General features: G+C 42.5%; 1 protein-coding gene across 5 annotated transcripts in view; it reads left to right on the top strand.

Moving 5' to 3' along the window:
- Nucleotides 1-401: 401 nt before the first annotated feature.
- GRIA3 (glutamate ionotropic receptor AMPA type subunit 3) overlaps nucleotides 402-13,137 on the top strand; it is a 185,284-nt gene continuing 172,548 nt past the window's right edge. For 4 of the 5 annotated variants that reach the window (XR_010919702.1, XM_067548186.1, XM_067548185.1 and 1 more), the window contains exons 1-2: nucleotides 402-683; nucleotides 1,753-1,911. Coding sequence is in view for 4 of the 5 variants with exons in the window: in XM_067548186.1 (XP_067404287.1) it covers nucleotides 593-683; nucleotides 1,753-1,911 (250 nt within the window). In the remaining variant the exon portion in view is untranslated. Of the gene's footprint in view, nucleotides 684-1,752; nucleotides 1,912-11,790; nucleotides 11,857-13,137 lie in introns of those variants that run through there. The other variant, XM_067548188.1, reaches the window with a different exon arrangement.

Below are 13,137 nucleotides of genomic sequence, written 5' to 3' on the forward strand. Positions count from 1 at the left end.
CACACACACACGCACTGCAGTTTTAAAGGCTGCTCCGCGCGAGGCTGGCGCGTGTCTGTGGGTCGCATCGCGTGTCTGCGGCGGAGGCAGCAGCCGCCAGCCGGCGCCGGGGCTCCGCGGACGGGGGGGGGGCGGGGGCTGCAGCCGGTTGCGGCGGGCGGGCGGGCGGGCTCAGCCTGGGCGGACGTGCCGCTTTCACTCCGCCTCAGCGCCAAGTTTGATCAATAACCCCCCCCCCCCCCGGTCCCGGCCGGATTGGCGGAGCCGCGCTGACGGGCAGGGGGCGATCGTCGGCTCCGCTCCGCTCGGCTCGGCTCGGCTCGGCCCTGCCCACCGTCTTTGGGGGAAGTCCCTGCTTGGGGGCGGGGGGCGGGGGTGGGCTGCGCGTGTGGCTGGCGAGCCGGGAGAGACCCAGCCTCGCTGGCAGCCGGCGAGCCCTTCCCGCTCGGGGCGAGGATCGGACCGGAGCGGGGCCGCGGGATCGCTGCAGCGGCGGCGGCGGCGCTGCTGCTCGCCCATTGCCTCGCCGCTCGCGCCCATGCCCGCGCGGTCCGCTGCGTCCTAGGGATCGACTCGCGGGGCGCCGAAGACCATGGGGCAAACCCTGCCTCCGACGCTCCTGCTCTTGGTGGCGGGGCTCTGGCGGCAGTCGTGGGGAGGCTTTCCCAACACCATCAGCATAGGTGAGCCCCGGCCGGCTCCGGGGGGAGCCGCGGACGCGCCCCTGGGGCTGAGCCCGGTTCTTTCGCCTTGTCCTCCGAAACTCCCTTACCTGGGGGCATTAAACCGAGACCCCCCTCCCCCGCCCCGCCAGGGGTCTCATTCAAGCCAGGCAGCTGTTGGCGTGACAGGGGGACCGGGGGCTGCATCGCTCTCCGAGGTTCCCAGGGGTTTCAGAAAGAGAGGGACTTTCTGGAGGGGGGAGATGGCTTTTTGCATGATCTTTTGCACGCTCCTGGACGTGGGGGGAATTTTTTACTTGGGAATTGTGCGCCCTGCCAGGCTGAACTTGCCTTGCTTTAACCAGAACCGAAACGTGGATGGACTTCTGTGCCATTTCCAGCGGTGAAAGCAGAGGGCTGAGTGCGCCCTAGGCTGGCACAGTGTGTGAATGGGGGGGGGGGGGGAGTGCAGCACTGACTGAATCACTCCAATAATCCATCGCCTGCCTGCCTTCCACTGTCGCAAAGAGGGGAGCTTCGTTAACTTCGGTTTAGTTTTTGTCTAGATGCTGGGAAAAGTTGCCTGCCTTCGGGCTTTGGAGGTTGAGTCTCCCAGTGATGCTGAATTACCCAAAGGTGTTCACCTCTGTAATTCGAGGGAGATCTGACCTATGTTCATGTGAAACCGGACCCCAAAGCAGCAGGCTGTACATAGGAAAAGCCCTGCGGGAAGGGCTGCCCAAATTTAGCCTCTCAAATCCACATTTGGGGACCTAAACAAAAGTGGCCTGGTTTTCAGTCAGCTGAACACCTGCAGCTCCCATTGATTTCAATGGGAGTTTTGGGTGCCTAGCACCTCTGGAAAGCAGGACACTTCTTTATTTTGGTGCCTATATTCAGCTTTAGGAGCCTAACTTTAGGCACCCAGGACTGACAGTTTTGAAATACATATTTGATACATGCACTGTGTGCATATGGTTAGCTTGTATTCACTGCTACTATATATAGACAGTAAAGACAGCTTATTGTACCTATTGTATTTCTAAGGAATCCTTTTCAAATCTTTTTCCTTTCATTTTTTTCACCCTAGGTGGACTTTTCATGAGAAACACTGTTCAGGAGCACAGTGCATTTCGATTTGCTGTTCAGTTATACAACACAAACCAAAATATCACAGAAAAGCCCTTCCATTTGAACTATCATGTAGACCACTTGGATTCCTCCAACAGTTTTTCAGTGACTAATGCTTGTAAGTATATGCATGTTTTTTCTGTAATTTAGCATAGCAGTGTCCCTGTTTGCATTTTTTAAAATTATCCCTGATGTACTGGAGCTCTAATTAATATTTCATATACTCTAGTGCAACAAATGTGGTACTGACAAAAGGTTTAATGGGTTTGCAGCATTACATGGTTGAATAATATCTTTAAAAGTTTTTATCAACACTTCTTTTCACCCCTTAAAAATGTAAATTTTTAAAAATTGTTTCCAGAGCAGCAAAGACTTATTTATAAAGCCAAGATTTATGGTCTTAGTTTAGCGAATCTCTGTTGATGCTACATATGACTTTACTGTTAAGGCTACAGTTTTGGTATAGGAGAGAGCATAATCTAACGAGTAATACCATGTAGCGATAAAACATGGAAAATGCTGTTTTCGGGTGACCTTGAGGGGACAGAGCTAGATGGGTTTATTGGCCGTCTCCTGTCCTAAAATATCTTTTTTTCCTGATGGAGAAAGTCCTGATAAAAACCAGTGAGACTGCAAACTGATGAATGCTGTTAGAGCTGATGGGAGCGGGAAAGGGAAGAGAAAGCTTAGTATTGTGAAAAATAGCTCTGGCCATGCAGTGGTTCTATATCATTTGATTCTTCAGTAGTAATCGATGCAAAACAGAGGTTGGAGGGGAGTATCTGTGTGTTTAAAAACAACATCCCTACCTGAAAGTTTAGTGTGTGTTCTGCATTTAACAAGACTAATTCAATTACCCATAATAGTTTTGAACATTTATTTTGTGGTTATATCTGAATGATGTTGTTATGCAGCTTTGAACACTTGGAAATGAAAGGATACTTACCATTTGGTAACTGTGTGTGTATATATATATATATATATATATATATATATACTGATATACAGTACAATATCTATAGGTATTTGTCTGTATGTGATCTAGAGTATCTCTGAATGCAGTATACCAACTGCTTTTTAAAATCTAAGAGAACTTTGTAAAATAAATAAGAAGCCTATTATCAGATCCACCATAAAAGTTTTCTGGAAAAAAAAGCATTGTACTAATACACAATACTGCATGAACTAATAGACATTGTTATTTGTAGGTTTAAGACATCATGTCTTGAACTGCTAATTTAGAGAGCATTTAATTTGTTTGTTTTGTGGTATGATAGTTTTTGTACAGTTCCTCTCTAGATCTATATAGTTTAAACACATTTTTTTGTTAGAAAGGCTGGACAGCCAGAAAATTTAACCTCCTCTGGATCTGAAATATTTTGCCAGAAACTTGATAGTTAGAAATTACACTGTAAATAAATTTCTTTGAAATATGTGGATTGCTAGTCTAATACATACGTCATGTGACTCCTTCCTAATGGTGCAGGGTTAGCCATTTTTTAAGGGGTTTTGGATTAGGATTTAAAAATCTAAAATACCCAATTATGATATTTGGTAATGTGTAAAAAAGGCACAAAAAGTATGTCTGTACTTTGCATCTTATTTTACTAATCCTATCCTGCCTCAACAGCTCTTACAACAAACATCTGACTGTTAAGCCTTAATCACTATAATCCCTACAAGAGGCTGTATCTCAAATATAGTTTCCTAAATATCAATTATATGGATTTAAACTAAATACATTAAACAGCTAGGCTGATTAATAATTAAATTGGGTTTTTTAAAACTTCTATCAGTTCCTCTTCACAGATCCCACTAAGATAAATGGGTCAGGCTCCCCTTTGTCAATGGTCAATTTGTGACTTAGTCAGGGCACTCCTAATCTTCTGACAGCTAGCCACCTTTGAAGTTGTTTAGCATGTGAAAATTATGGTAATTTAGCAATTTAAGGGTTTGTTTTCTGTAGCAAAATGAAAATGGTGCTGCATATTCCAGTGAACATACAGTATTGTCATGTTGTGACATTTGGGAAGTTAAATCCCTGGTAGCACTTACTACAGGGAATATCAAGCTTCAACAGTGTATTTAACAATAACATATGAGAGTAAATAAACAGAAGAAAAGAAATGAAAAGGTGACCTTGAGTATAGCAATGCCACTGACCTCATATACTGGTAGAAGAAGAATATTTACAGTCCTACCTTCTGAACATTTGGGTCTTTGCAGTTACAAATAAATAACTAGAAGTGCTGTCATTCTTCTCAGATCTGCAAGCAATTATCTTTGAAAGTCAGAATGCTCATACATACCAATGCACTAGGATGAACTAATGGCTCTTCACACTACATGGCTATTATGTAAAATTGTCTGGCCTAAGTATCCCCAAACAGATCATTGTTCCCTAATGGAGAAGCAGATAATTTCAAGGGGTAGTGTATTAGTGAAGGAACCTTCCTTTCACAATATTTTTACTCCACTTGAAAATAAGAATAAATTGTCTCAAGTGCTGTCACACAACCTTTTCATCAATATCTGCAATTGGCAGGGATCCACGTTCGAGAAACCTGCAATGACTCCACTGATTGTCATCGCCAGTAAGAGTCACTGTGACTGACTTTGTGAGGGGCTTGTGGAAAGGAAATGAGGGGGAAATCAGTAATTATCCCATATGTAGTCCAAGCATACTGTGGGTTTTAGTCAGCATCCATAAGCCATCACATGACATTACCCCACTGTTTCAAATTGGAAGTATTTGCATGTAGGGGTGTGTGAGTGAGAGAATGAATCAAGGGGGCACCCTACTCAGAAAAATGTTTTGATGAGACTATACATCCCACTTGGTGCAGTCTGGTGCATTCTAGAGGAGGAAAGAAAAAGCTCTTCGAAATATCTTCACAAGACAGAGGTAAAAAGCCACCTCTGGTAGCAGTGATTTGGCAGTATCCCAAGAGGGGGAAAAACGCCTTCAGAGGCAAGAAAGCCCCTAACCCAAACTCTCTTTAATCCCCCTTTTCAATTAAAATACTGCATAATCTGGTTTTCGTATATAGTCTCTATATATCCTGCTTCCATTCTCAGTACTGAGCAGATATGCCTACAGTAGCTGTCCATCAATCTGTTTATTTAGACTTATGATGACTGCAGAGAGAGAGAGAGAGAGTGAAAATACAGAACTAAGAATTCCATTTTTTCCCCCTGAAAAAACTGATTTAAAGTTTATGGGTGCAGTTTTGCAGATTTATTACATATTGTAAATTACACACCCATTCATCTGCAGAGAAAACACAAATGGGAAAAGCTAACTCAAGCTGTATATAAATAAAAAGCAGGTAAAACACAGACATTGCATCTTTTCTTCAAAATTGCTCATAGGGAGTGAGTTGTCTTTGTCAAAATAATTTGAATGTAACAGTTTAAATGTATAACTTCATCAATGAAACACGTTTCAGGTTTATATTATAACCTCTGATGGAGTGTATTAGCATTAATGTTGAATTATGCTTAAGATTCTGTAGATCATATTCCCTAGAAATAACCCGCCTATGTCTTTCTGCTCTGCACTTGTAGTGCACTACAATACATTGCTCTAGCCTCTGCAGTGTCAGCTCATTAGCACACAGATCTCATATTCCCTCTCTGCACTGTCATTGCAAAAATTGCTGTTGTACACCTTTACAGCCAACAAATGTGCTCTTGGATTACATACCGTTTGCAAGAAGTATTTAGAAAAGCAAATCCAACCTTAAGGTTATTCGCTATGGAATTTTACTAGGGAAAGCATTGCCTTTAATAAAAATCTGTTGATCATGTAATGGTGATGGTAGGATATGTAAGGGGAGAAAAATACTTTGATTGCGGAATCTAATTAATCTACAGACAGACTCCCTCTACAAGCTAAATCCAACCAAATCAGCTGCAAATTCCTGTCCTATTAATTTTTCTAACTCATTTCTCATATATCTGATAACCCAGAAGGCTCCTTTTTATATTATAACAAATTTTGATGTCTAGTGTCCTTTACACAGGCATTCCTACTTTAACTAACCAAGGAGAGAGAGTATAATTACCTAATTATCCTAATTTGCCAAGATCCATTGAACTGTTTGTTTGGGTACTTTTTTAGGAGTAACATTTGTAGCTTTTCTTGAATATTGTTATTAGTTGTACTTATGTTCTTTGTATTTAACCTTTAAAATTCAGTATTTTATAGACAGAGCACTTTTTTTTGTTGCTACAGTAATATTGTAGAAATAGATATTGTGAAGAATGTAACAGGAAACATTTCCTATTTAATTTTATTTATTCCCCCTTCCAACACACACACACACACACTCTCTCTTTCTTGTTAGTTGCTGCTCAGTATTTCTTTTTGCCAGTGGGCAGACAATTTGCTTTCCTCGCATCTGTGCTCTCTTTGGTCAGCTGGCAAAGGACACTGATGCTCAAAGTGGTCGGCTCCCTGCTGCCAAAGACTGAAACGTGTCTCTGTACAATTCTTGCAAACTTTGGGTCTGATGCTAGGGGGTTTAGCCTGAGTAAAGACTGCAGATTAGATCTCTTACTAGCCCAGGTGGGGACAGGAATGAGGGTTGTCTCAGTGTTAAATCCTTAACACAACACTTTGAAATATGCTTTCAAAATAATTCTGTTCATAACAGATTCCATAATTAGGACTCATTTTATTTAGTGCTCTGTTTAAAACAAAAAACCCTATGTTCATGCATTTGTTAAAAATTAAAAGAGCTGGTGTTAAAACTTCTGTGTCTTTAAGCGAAGCAAAAAGTTGTGTTTCCACTAAAAGTTGTAACCATTTAATGGAAGAGAGTTTGTCATTAACAGTATTCTGATTTTGTTGCTAGCAAAGAATTGTGCAATTTTAAAATGTTTCATTGAAGTTTTCAAATTTAATTTTAAAATAGAATAAGTTCCTTCTCCCATTTCAGATGTTCTGATTTTATTCCGCTGCTTTAGTGCAAAAGGGAAAAAAGTTCAGTATCAGTAAATACATATTGATAAAGCTCCATAAGTTGTGCACAGTGCTTTACAGAACAAAGAGGCCAAGACACCAAACCAGAGTCCTCCCTGACATCAGTTCATTTTCAACTGGAATTTGTGCAGGGGTAGGGGTATAGGGCTGGGGCCAAAGACCCATGTGACTGGTCTTCTTTACTCCAGTGGGACTAGTCACACAAGACACAGAGGTGTAGGGTCAAGCCAAATCTATGACAATTTTGAAACAGTGGACAGTAGTTCATCTCCAAGAGACCATAGGAGACACGTTGATTGGGAGATAAGCATTGGTGAGTGGGTGTGTTAAAAAAGATTTGTAATGTGGAGCACTGATCCAGTAAACATTGAAATCAATACTTTTTTCCACTGAGTTCATCAGACATCGGATCAGGGAAGTGAGGGGCTATTCCAAGTGTAGGATTATCATGAAAGAAGATGAGAAAGCAAGAGTGGGAGAAAGTGCTAATTTTATATGAAACTTTAATGAATCTTTATCAGCATTCTCCAGCAATTTTACATTTTCCAATGAAAGAGTTTAAAATGCATGCGTTGCCATCACTCTTTCTCGGAATACAAATTTAGTTAAGATGCTTTGTATGTTCTAGTCATGTGTTATCAGTGTAGCCAAATTATTTATTTTGAAGTTGCAATGTTTTTCTTTTCTACTTAGTTCAGTGTAAAGTCAAACAGACCAATATCTTTGAAAAGTATTTCTGATGCATTTAACTAAGGTATTTTGACTTCATATTTAGATATTTATGTTATAGTTTAGATTATATGTTTTAGTGAAATTTTACATGACAGTGCACTAAAGCAGTCTCCAACCTTCAGGCACCAGGGAGATTTTTTTTTTCTCTTCCCTGTATGCATAAATTATATGTACCCATCAGGGGGCAGAAGCTGTCCCTAAATGTCATGCAGAAATGCAGTGTGCTTAACATGATTCCTGTTTGCCTTCAAAATATTAATGCATCTTTGCCTCATGATGTAGAAATCTACAACTTAAACTATGAATTTTTCCTTCATCCTTTTAATTTAGTTATTTAACAATGTATACATAACATGTGAGGCAGGCTGAAACACTGTATAACGTATGTTACAGTGTTTGCAGACTGGCAATATATGTTCTGGAGTTTCTATAGTTTCTTGGAATCTGTCTTATACCAACAGGATTGTGGGTGGAACATATATCGTTATGTGCTTGTAGATGACATTTTCAAAGAAAGTATGTGCCTTTTTGATTAATCTCTCAGAAATTAGTCATTAAAGGTGAAACTACCCCACTTTCCTCCCCACACAAAGCTAGAGGGAACAGGAAAATGGGCTTTTTTATGTTGAAAGGAAGTGCATGTGTGCATGGGATGGAGGAGAAGAGAAAGAGAGTAGGTTATGTCAATGAAGCCATCCTCATCTCAGTTTGGGGACAGAGCAGGCCCTTGATGTCTGCTTCTGCAGCCTGCTTACTAAAATGGCAGCTATGGTCTCTCTGCCCCTTACTGTAGGTTCCCAGCTACTGGATCTGCATTATCCTCTTCCTCAACCCTTAATATTTCCCTCCTTGTGAGCATAGTCAGAGCCAGTGCATAGCCCACACATTCACACCTTACAGAAGGTACAAAGGCCCCCATGTGCAAGTTCTCCTACACTGGGTCACTGAGCTCCAGAGGATCTTGCACAGGCACTGGATGGAGCAAGGGGACAATTTCCCTTGCAGTGTTGGATAGCCCACGTGAACAGCCTTTTGCTACACTGGAGTGACCTCTCTGATCACGAGTGGTTAATTACTTTGCAGGAATATTTGAACATTTAGGTTATGCTGAAAGGTGTTTTTATTAACACACACACACACACACACACTTTGGTCACTTTCAGAACACTTGTACATCATGAAGTTACCTATGGATCATCTTGTATTCTAATCAGTAGAACTTACCTACATGAATTCCAAATGAGACTTTTTTAAAATGTCGAGCTGTACTGTATCTCCACCCGATCTCAACCCCCTTTTTGTCATGGAGAAAGAATCACATTAACAAGTTGTATCCAGTTAATACGTGAAATGTGTGTCCACTCCTATGTAGCACTTTCTGAACGTGTATAGATGACCTTCTTTCATTGTGTTCAAGTCCCATATTTCCTATGCTTAGTTGTGAAATTGTTGTAGTTCTTAACTTCATTATCAGTAACTTTTCATATATGAGCATCAAGTGTATGGATTAAAAAGCAGAGTGTCTGTACAGATGTGGTATGGTTCAGCCGCACCAGTAAGGCCCTTGGCATCTGGACTCCTGGGTTCTAGGCCGGGTCTTGCACTGACTCACGGCGTGACTTTGGGCAAGTCAGTTAGCCACTCAAAGCCTCAGTTTTGCCATCTCTAAGATAGGAATAATCAGATTTCCCTACATCAAATAGATATTGCGAGGGGGAAGCAATGTTTGATTGTAAAGTACTGCGAAAGCTTTGGGTAGAAGTGCATTTTACATCTTAATCAGCAGCACAACCCCCTCCCCAATCGCCTAGCTTAACAAAATAAATCGAACATTGTGCTTATTAATTTTGCATCCTCCCCAGAAGAATATGTGCACAGCCTTCTGACAGTCACAGAACACGTATCCTAGCTGTACAGCAGGTCATCTGTCACAAAGGAGAAATACCCAGTTCCACACCTGGGCTTTGGAAAAGCTGTTGGCAGGGAGGAGAACTCATATTAACCTCCCACACACTACAGCTCTGTATTCCAGGTCTGGTCCACATTAGTAAAGCACTTGCATGGGCTGGCTGTGAGAGGAGGTGGAAGAAGATCTGCACTCCATATAAGGTGTATCTACGCTGCACCCTTTCAGCGGCATGTAGTGTACATACACACTGTTCTCCTAGCACAGGTAAAATAGCAGTGTAGATGATGAGACATGGCTTAGGTGAATAAAGATTCTTAAAGAGTGTGGATATTTAGTAGAGTACATTACTATGCACAGGGCTCTTCTTGGCCAAGCCTTGCCTCTCCATCTACACCATAGTGCCCCACTGCCTCCCTGCTGCTGGAGCCTTCCCCCGCTGCAGGAAAAACTTCAGTAGCAGGGAAAGCCTCTGGCTCTGCCTTTCCCTGCTGCCTCCACCCTGCCAGAGACTTTCCTTGCCACAGTGAAAGGCTCCGGCCGTGGAGAGCTGCTAAAGTCATTCCGCATTGCCTCCCCTCTGCCAGAACCTGTCACTGATAACTGTAGCTACACACTGCAGTGCGGATGTGGTGCGATTCTCACTGTGGTGTGTAGCTACACATATGCTACAGTCCGCCACCAGCGGTGTAGTGTAGATGTAGCCATACTTACATGTGTGGTCGGAGAAGAAATTGTCTCCGTTGGAAGTATGGTTGGCTGCTGGCGTCCCCTGTTCCACTCTGCTGATGGTGCTGTGGGCTCATCCCAATCAGAATCCCCTGGTTGCTGGTTTTGGCAGGACACTTGGTACAGCAAATGTTGATATTTTTTGCCTCCTTTCATTTCCTTGGCTGACTTGTATTTGGGAGATGTCAGCCAAAGGGAAGGACTATGTCTCCCGTGTCTGAACACTAGGCATACTTTGGGAGACTCCCTGATGTTACGCAGAGTTCACAACACAACCCCAGGTGAGAAGGCAGGCTTGAGTTGCAGTGTAATTCTAGTGTTGACTTCTGGGGGAAATGACCCTCAAAATAGGGTGTGGAGCATCTGCCAGCTACAGCTACAGCAGCTAAACTGAGGTGTTCTGACCCAGTAATGGTCATGGTCATGTTCTGTGTTAATGACCATATATAAAATGTTAATTGCACCTTTTGCCCTAGCAGAAGGCTGCTAAGCTGAACTGCAAGTTTCTTTTGAGCAGTAATAACTGGAAAGTCAAGATATAGGAAAGTTAAAAAGAGGAAAGTTCATAAACGTATCCCTCAGTGCTTCTGTCAGTGGCCCAACTCCCAATGACCTCAGCAGTGAAGGATCAGCCCAATGAAAATAATATTGGTCAAACAATGGTGAAAAGTTGAAATCAAGATCCCAGTCCTGAAAGGTTTCGACACATTTTCCATTGACTTCAGACCTGTCCCTAGTGAAGCCAAGCAATGAGTTGAGGGTACTCAGCATCTTGCAGGACTGATGCTTTTTAAGCTATATTTTTGTGTGGGGCTAATTGCTTGTCAAATGACTAAGCAAGTGAATGTGAAGACTTTCACAGTGGCAGCATCCCAGCATGGCTCTTTGTTTGTCTTTGTCATCGCAATACAGATTCAAAAGGGTTCCATTTAAAAAAAAAATGTTTTCCCAGCTGGTGAACTTTCCCTGAGCTGCCTACAGCATGACAGTTTGTGAAATTCGTTTTCATAAACATGTGGGACGTTATTTTTTCTGAGACTTCACAATTGATGTCACTAAGTTCAGATTCTAATAAGATACAATGGTCATAAAGCTCAGGTTCATGTGCATTTTGTTGTCTTCTGACAGTTAGACAAAAACTAATCAGCATCCCTCTGTTTTGAGAACTAACAATCTGATGTCCAGCTTTGCACTGAATCTGGACTAACTGAAACAGTTATGGAGCTGAGGCTTAGAGATTCTAAACTGCCCTATATCTTTAATATACTTTGGTTTGGTTTGGTTTTTTTTCCCCATTAAAGTGTTTTGGCCCCAATCCTGCAGGCAAAGCATCAATGTCACAAGACGTTTTGCCTGGACCCTCAACATAATTCCTTCTTTCTTTTTTAATGTCCATTTTAACAGCTTTATGCTGCTGATTATTTGTACCATGCCTAAGTGTGTGATGGGATGTGTACCTCACACAGGCTCTGAACAAGTTAATGTGAGCCTGTGAGGCCAATTAACATACCTGGCAATACTTATGAGAGAGAGAGAAACAGAGAGAGAGAGGCCTAATTGATAATGAAGCCCAGCTGGGGAAAGGCTGGGTGGTAATTATAAAACCAGGAAGTTTGCAACTAAAAGGGGCTGCAGGGAGAGAGTCTGCAGTCACTCTCTGAGCAATAGAAGAAGTAAGAAGCAGTTCAGGGAGGCTGCAATGAGTCTGAGTGAGTAGACCTAAGCTGCCAGCTACTGGATACCTAGGCTGGAACCCAGAGTAGAGCCTCTAGCCTCTAGGAAGGTGTCATAAAGCCCCTTTTTGTAAGGAGATGAGGACATTCAAAGCCCTGAGCCAAGGGGGTGCATGGACCATGGGGCCCGGAACTGGGGTGGAAGACCATGGGACCCAGTGTTGGGGTTGTAACGGCATTGGAACGTTATTTGTGGAACCTTGATACCCCGGAAGGAAAGGGCTGACTCATGAAGAGGGAGTACCCCGAATCGCGAAGAGAGAGCGAGGGGTCACAGCATGAGTAACCCATGGAAGGGGGTACCAGATGGGGCAAAAGCTAATTTCCAAACCTGGCCATCAGGGGGCGCTCTTGCAGTATGTGAACCCCTTTGCAAGGAGTACTAAGTATTTTAGCCCAATAAAAGTGAACGATGACCAAAGAAATTCTGTGACGGGGAAAAATGGACATGGCAGACCTATTCCAGCTCTCTGTTTTTTTCTAGTTCTTGCCCTTCAAGCATGCTAGTGGTATGCTCCTAACCATTAATAGATACAGATACAGATAATTATAATCCTAATACGTATTGATTTGACTGTCTTACACAGCAGTGGCCTTATCCTTCACAGCAACGTTACTTCAGCAGAGTAACTCATACCCCACGGGGGAAAACGGGGCCCTGTACTTCATGTAGCTTGATTCTACAGAGATGTGTGGTTGGTAATGACTCGCAGTGGATGGCAGACATAAGACAACAACTTTTGAGGTTTGGGGAAAACCTCTGCACTTTTCACTAGTGTGTATATATATTTCTGTATTTTTTAAGTATGAAGCTCACCTGCCCACACAGTCTTCTGTAGACATTTACAGCCATCAAAATAGTATATATTATTTATTAACAGATTTCATCTGAAAAACACTCTCACTCCAAAATAGAGCTCTGCAAATCTCTGCCTGCTAGATTGGGGCCAAAACACTTTAATGAAAAAAACCCAAAACAAACCAAAGTATATTAAACTTATAGGGCAGTTTAGAATCTCTAAGTCAGCTCCGCAACAGTTTCATTTAGTCCAGATGTAGCGCAGAGCTGGACATCAGACTGGTAGCTCACAAACAGAGGGATGCGGATTAGTAGATTTGCAAGCGTTCCCACAGTTGATCACTGTTATTGCAGTGGTACATGAGGAGAAAGGCACACCTTTATGTGGCTGGTTCCCAAATCCTATAGGGTTTAATACATTAAAGGCATCATTTTGAATTGTACGCTGAAGCAAGCCA

This window comes from Emydura macquarii, unplaced genomic scaffold (assembly GCF_026122565.2).
Source record: "Emydura macquarii macquarii isolate MOO-44397 ecotype Brisbane River unplaced genomic scaffold, CSIRO-AGI_Emac_v2 contig_1253, whole genome shotgun sequence".
Classification (NCBI taxonomy): Eukaryota; Metazoa; Chordata; order Testudines; family Chelidae; genus Emydura; species Emydura macquarii.